The sequence below is a fragment of the Acomys russatus genome, chromosome 12, assembly GCF_903995435.1.
Source record: "Acomys russatus chromosome 12, mAcoRus1.1, whole genome shotgun sequence".
In the NCBI taxonomy this organism is placed as follows: Eukaryota; Metazoa; Chordata; class Mammalia; order Rodentia; family Muridae; genus Acomys; species Acomys russatus.
The window spans coordinates 43444885-43452196 of NC_067148.1; the positions used below are offsets into that span (position 1 = coordinate 43444885).

The 7312-nt window shown below is 48.0% G+C and overlaps 1 protein-coding gene across 1 annotated transcript; it reads left to right on the forward strand.

Annotated features, from left to right (window-relative positions):
• Positions 1 to 715: 715 nt before the first annotated feature.
• On the forward strand, positions 716 to 1687 carry LOC127196196 (olfactory receptor 12-like). The gene has a single exon (XM_051153744.1). It carries the CDS (start codon positions 716 to 718, stop codon positions 1685 to 1687), a length of 972 nt encoding a protein of 323 aa, XP_051009701.1.
• Positions 1688 to 7312: the final 5625 nt, after the last annotated feature.

Consider the following 7312-nt stretch of genomic DNA (forward strand, 5'->3'; position numbering starts at 1 on the left):
ATGAGCCCAGGCTGCCCACACATCACATAGAGAGGTTGACTGAAAGGATCCCTTCACATGTCCAAGCAAGCACAGTCTCTGCCTGTTGATTGCAACTGTGGACCCAGGCTCGGAGCCGGACCTGCCTAGGTGAGATGAGAGCCCTGTGGGGGGACAGAGCCACAGCCTTAGGGTGGTAAGATGAATTTTCTTACCCTGATTTCCAGACTGGAAATGACAAGATCACCCAACCTGGTTGCTGAGAAGTCAGCAGATCCTCATGTCCATTCTATGGACAGTGAGGTAGATAGAAGGGCAGTGTGGGGTTCAGAAGAGGCTCTAAGATGGTACCCCTCGGGAATACCATGGAGGTAGAGAGGAAGCAACCTAGAGGCAGCTGCAAGGATGCTGAAGCCTGTAACCGAGAGTCACTTGACTCAGGAATCTTCTGTGCAACCTCAGGTCCTTAGTTCAGCTTCCTGAACAGACAGGTCTCACAAATTAAAACACACACACACACACACACACACACACACACACACACACACACCATACACACTAAGAGGAAATGTCCTCTTTCAGGTCACACCAAGCACATCTGAGCAGCTAGTGAGCTTTTGTCAGGCAGACAGCGTGCCACCAACAGGTCCCTGCAGCCTGTGGAACATCCGACCGCACCAGTGAAATCTGCTCCCTCTCTGTGCTGCTGCCGTCCTCCCTTCAGCTGACCCCACTCATGGCCACACCAGCCCACAGAAATGGAAGCCTCTCTGCAGTGTCTGTGGAGGGGTTCGTGCTGGTAGGATTTGGGGGAGGTGCTGAGACCCAGGCCCTACTCTTTGCTGTCTTCCTGGCCCTGTACGTGGTGACCGTCCTGGGAAACCTCACCATGATCGTGCTCATCACCCTGGATGCCCGCCTACACTCCCCCATGTACTTCTTCCTCAAGAGCCTGTCCTTTGTCGACCTCTGCTATTCCTCTGTCATTGCCCCTAACGCCCTGGCTAACTTCTTCTCCTCCTCCAAAGTCATCAGCTTTGAGGCTTGTGCCACACAGCTTTTCTTTTTCTCCTTGTTGGCTACCACTGAGGCTTTCCTCTTAGCTGTGATGGCCTATGACCGTTTCATGGCCATCTGCAGTCCCCTGAGGTACCATGTGACTATGTGCCCTATGACCTGTGCCCGTCTGGTTCTGGGTACCTACTGTGGAGGCTGCCTGAACTCCATCGTGCAGACCAGCCTCACGTTCCAGCTGCCCTTCTGCAGCTCCAACCGTATTGACCACTTCTACTGTGACGTGCCCCCGCTGCTCCAGCTGGCCTGTGCTGACACAGCTCTCAATGAGCTCCTTCTCTTTGGCCTCTGTGGGTTCATCATTGTGAGCACCACCTTAGCTGTGCTGGTTTCCTATGGCTACATCACTGTGACCATCCTCAGGATGCACTCGGGATCTGGGCGGCACAAGGTCTTCTCCACCTGTGGCTCCCATATGATGGCCGTGTCCTTGTTTTATGGAACTGTATTTGTCATGTATGCACAGCCAGGAGCTGTGGCATCCATGGCGCAGGGTAAGGTGATATCTGTCTTCTACACCCTGGTCATCCCCATGCTCAACCCTCTCATCTACAGTCTGCGTAACAAGGATGTGAAGGACGCCCTGAGGAGGCTGGGACAGAGACACAGCCTTGTGAAGAAAGGAGGCCAATAGGGATCAAGCTGGCAAAATGGAAAGAAAACATCTTTGGGTGACACTAGATGTCGTTATTTTGTTTTGTTTTGTTTTTTCTTTATTATCCTGCCTTTCTTCCTTTTCTGGTTTACTGAATTCTGGTTTTATTCCTTTCTTCCAACTTTTAATCCATTTACCCATTTACCACATGTTTCATGAATGCATAACATTATCCAGGCATTTACAAAATGTGAATAAGGCATTTTGTTTGCTATACCAAAGCCAATGATAGGTAGCCGGAAGTATCCTGAATCACTTTTGCTTTGTGTTGACAGAAGGCAGAACATTAAAACGAGAGTCCTTGAGGCAAGCATGAGAGAAACATTGTCAACATCTCCCAGTAAGGCTACATGGCACCAAATTCCCCCTGACTCTTCATCACTGACTCTAATGTGGTGTGGTAGGAGCTTTCCTCTGAGCCTCTAAGATTGTAGCACCTTAGGAGCTGTGTGCTGACCCATCCTTTCATTGATCTAGGCTAAGGATGGGTTAGGAAAGCTAGTTCTGCAGACTTCCTCCTGGGTTTACAATATGGCTGCTTGTTCCAAGTGCCCCAGCTCGTGAAGCTGCCCTCCCTGTGGGGTATCACTGTGCACCTGTTGGAGGCATGAGGAACCTGTAGGGCAACTGGCTCCCAACATATCCTTCCAGCCTCCAGTAAGATGAAGGCATATTTAGATTCACACATCGGGCAACTTTTACAACTTGGCCTGGCAGCCTGTGACTACACCAAGGGGTCCTTTATCGCCACAGATACCTCTGAGTAAGGGTGACATCTCAGTGGTTACAGCAATGTGTGGAGGGAGAAAGGGCCGTTATTTTCTTGTTGCAGAGTCTGGAGTTTTGCTGAGTTAAGGTTCTCCCTAGTGCTACCTCGAGAGCCTGAGTCCTCAGCAGGCTTCTCTGTCTATTCCCCATCCTCATCCCTCCCATCCATGACTTCCAGCTGTGTGGCTTCTGGGTGTATATCTCCCTTTCTCACATCCACCATTATCCTGGGTCTCACCAGCCAGCTGCCTCTCTGTACATGGGGGCTGGTCTATGTGCCTGTCCTGTGTGTCTGATCCCAGCCCTCACTCCCCTGATGTTCCTGGCCAGGAAACCTGCAGGGGCTGCCCTCCAATCAGGGTTGAGGGCTTCTTCCCACTTTCCCTACCCAGACACCCTACAGGTCCTCATCTACTTCCTGTAGCCATCTAGTCTCAGCAGCTCGACCCAAACATTACCCCTTGGCTTTGCGTTCAGCTGGTATCAAAGTCTTCCTTTCTTTGAGCAGTTCTAGAACATTCTGCTCTGTGAGTGGCATGCATCTCATATTTAATGACATTCACTCCTCTCTGTCTTCTCTTCCTACGTTCCTTTTTCCTTCATGTGTGGCCCCCCCCCCCACCCCACCTCACTAGCCCATTTTATTTTAGGAGTAGGGAGAGAGTGACCTATATTCTCCACTCATCTGGTCCTGCCCAGCCTTCACCGGTTCTAATGTCCAATTGTTATTCCAACACTGTCCAATCCTCCTCTCTTTGGAAGTCGTTTTTCTCTGTTTTCCTGACCCTTCTCATTTGCTGTGCCTCTCACATTTCCCCGATGGAGATTTATCTTTTCAGATGCTCAATGCTGCTTTTTATCCATCATTCCACCTGAGGAGCCTCTTCTCACTCTTCCTGTAAGCTAGGTCGTGTGTGAGTCACTTTCTTGGTACCTATTTCTCTGGGAAAACCCTTTCCTAGACTTCATTATCATATCTAGACTACAGAGTGAATGCCAAGCAACAAGAATTTTCTTGTGCCTGTTTCCTTGCATGCAATGCCTTTTTTTTTTTCAGTTGATGCCTTATAAATTCCCCTTTTATACTTTTATTTTGATAATTTACCAAATTAAAATGTATTCTTATGTAAACATTATTAGTTTTAGCCCCTGGAGGATCTTTGTAGCTCCCTGAATTGGGATGTTCTGTTCTGCTCCCCGTATAGGAAGCCTTGTGTAAATATTGTTAAAGTAAGTTTCCTTCCCTGTCTCTTTATGGTCTTCTTCCATGACTTCCTTACTGGCTTACCTGATGTTGAGCGTAGGGTTCGATTCCTCTCTACACTCTTTCTTCATTTTGTTCCACTGACTGGGTAATTTCAACATAAACCTCAATATACACTCTAAGGTGTAATATACCTCCCTCTCCCTCTCCCTCACCCAGCTGCCAAGCCTTCTCAGCTCCTGCTTCCACCATGACCTTCCTAGCCCATCTTCCACAATGACACCAAAGAGACGTGCTTAAATAAATATATTACTACGTCATTAAATTTTCCAATAGTAAGTAGGGTATCCATAGGAGTGGATGTGGCAAAGGGTATCAATCTCTTGGAGAAGGAGCTAGACGGGCTTCTGAGGAATACGTGACAATCAAATCTGCCAGCAGAGGCTCCCTTGGACCCTAGTCTGCCTTTCCTCCTTGCTTCCAACTTTTAATCCATTTACCCATTTATCACATATTTCATGAGTGCATAACACTATCCAGGCATTTACAAAATGCAAATAAAGCATTTTGTTTGCCATACCAAAGCCAATGGTGGGTAGCTGGAAGTATCCTGAGTCAGGAGAAGGAAAAATCTTGCCCAAATCCAACCATCCCTTTGTGACTTCTCCCCCACCTTTCTCTTGCGAGATTAAGCACCATCATGACTCTGCATAGAAGGCTTGTCCAGTCCTGATTGGCTTTTCTGACGTGAGCCAGTTCTAAACTGATATGTGCGGTGTCCATGTATTTGTGAGAATGAGAACCTGGAGAAGAGTAGAGCATGCAGAAATAAAAGTTCAGCCACAGAAAGCAAAACACTATCAAGTACCTAACATAGTACATAGCAAGCCATATTGAAACTGACCTGAAATCTCTCATGAACTTACTGAAATCTTAGAGAATCTGAATTATATATTTATCACACCTATAAAAATGAAGGCAGATGGAGAAATCAGGTAGTCTTCTGGTAGTGTGTCATTAAGAGTCATAATCACCAGTGGTATAGCCATGGGTGAGTTGTCCTTGATGAAGTAAGTAACCCCAGCCCACTCGTGCTCATGCCAGCAAGACTAGTGAAACTGTGTGGAACACATACACACAGACATGACATGGAACACATACACACAGACATGACATGGGACACATGCACACACACAGCATAGAACGCATGTACACAGACATGACATACAACACATGCACACAGACATGACATGGAACACATACACACAGACATGACATGGGACACATGCACACACATAGCATAGAACGCATGTACACAGACATGACATACAACACGTGCACACAGACATGACAATGAAGGAGAGGAGGCCTTGTGGGGAAGAAGGGGTTCAGAGGAAGTGGCAAGGGCATGAGAGAGGGTAATGGAGGGACACAGTAGGGGTATCAAGCCCAGGCACTGACCAAATTCTCTCCCATGAAGTCCAGCCAAGGACAATATCAAGTGCAGAAAAAGTGAATACTGTGACCCATCCTCATAGAGACACCAATGAAGTGAGGGACCACTCACCAAACAGAAAAGCTATACCTTTAGTTTAGATCATTACTTATTGGGTTGATTTTTTTTTTTTTTTTTTTTTTTTTAGTTTTTCGAGACACGGTTTCTCTGTGTGTTACCTTGGCCATCCTGGACTCACTTTTGTAGATCAGGCTGCCTTTGAACTCACAAGGATCCGCCTGCCTCTGCCTCCCAAGTCCTGGGATTACAGGAATGCACCACCATGCCTGGCTCTGGGTTGAATTTTTAATCCCTTTAAGTAGGATTTGTATTAAGTTGAAACAACAAAAAACAAAGGGACAGAAAGAGAATTGAGAGCATCTACCCGGTCTGCTGATAGTTCTGAAGGGTCAATGGCCTAAGAAGGATGATTCATGGCCGTGGGAGGAACAGTCTTAACAGTCTCATACACATCTCATAATTCCTTTCCTCAGGTCAGTATAGTGAGGGGGAGAAGGAGGAAAGGCTGTGGAGAGGAGGCCGTGGTACCCCACTCAAGTAATAGCATTAGTGAGGGACACTGACTGAGCAAGGATCACTCTGAGTCATCTGTCATACTGCTGATGAGGCCTCCCTGAGGACCACAGGCTTCCTCCTGCCAAGCCACCAGGAGAGGGTGGCTATGAAGCAGAGATTGTCCAGAACCAGTGTAATGCCTCTGGAGGCTAGCGAGTTTGAGTCCCAGATGCCACAGAGGACAGTGTCTCTTTAATTGGCCACTGGAGACTGCAAGTTCCAGATCTACTTGGCAGAGCATCCTCCCCAACAGTGTGAAGCCAACTACAGACACTCACACACTGCCCCAAGAACAGGTATGGGAGAGGAAGAAAGGCCAGGAAACCCAGACCTCACACCTCACAAGACAGAACCTGCCATAGCCAGGACTTGAGCACAGACTCTCACCGCTGCCCGCCCATACCCACCTCATTATCCAGAAAGCTGTAGGTAACTTCCAGAAGGAAAAGAAAGCCTTGCCACCTATCTTTGACACACACACCAGCCTCAATGGCATGGGAACCTGAGGAGCATGGGTGATGGCTGTCGGACTCTAGGTGAGTCCTGAGTATCACCTAGATAAGGTAAAGGTCAGTGTGTTTCCTGCCAAAGATGCTGAACACAGGAGACACACTGTGGACATCAGGGGTGGGTGCTCAGCAATAATTATGGGCTAGCCGTGTAGACGTAGCTGTCCTATTGTGGCCAACCCTCACATTATTCATGGCCAAGGCTCACAGTGCTGGAAGGCTTCCTGTGGGGCACATAATAGGAACACCAGCTCCTATTCTACTTCCAGTGGTCAGAAGCTCTGCATCCACCAAAGGACACAGTGATGCTGCCAGCTTAGGAGGGGTAAGGCTGAGATGGGCACAGACTGTCTTTTCACAGTCATTGCAACCCTTATGTCCCATAGCAGAGCTCTCCGTAGCTACCTTCTTGCTCCACTTATGTCCCTAGACGGGTTACATCCTTGGCAAGTTGGAGATATGATGCTTGTCCTTGCTCCAACAGGAAGCATAGGACTCGCTGTGGCATGGGCATATCTATAGGCATCACACTAAGCACAAAGGAAACCCATGCGGTAAGTACCTAGACCCCTGTCTAGGTGTGTTAAGAGTGAGCACAAAGCTTCATGCACACCTCTGAACTTGCAGTAGGAAAGCCAGCTATGAAATATATGGTGGGGCTAGACAGGCATTCTAGATTCCATGTCCTTGCTCTATGTCTTGTATGATGGGCAGTGCAACAAATGAATCCACAGCTCAGGGACTTCCCTGATGTAGAGCAGACATTCCATCCCTCTGTAGCCAGGCTCCTAACTCCAATATTCCTCCTGGGTCAAACAAATCTAGCCCATGGGACATTTGTATGTATTCCAGACTATACATAATGAGAAACAACAGTTACCACAAATGTCCTAAAGACACTGGGAAGAGAACAGCCTCATCTGGTTTTCAGTGGCAAAGGGTAAGACCATGTAAACCCCCAGTGCTGAGGTCAGAGCAGGAAACAGAGCTGGCAATGCTATCAGGTTAGGGGACATGAGCATACCCTAAATGCATCTGGGCCCTAGTCCTGG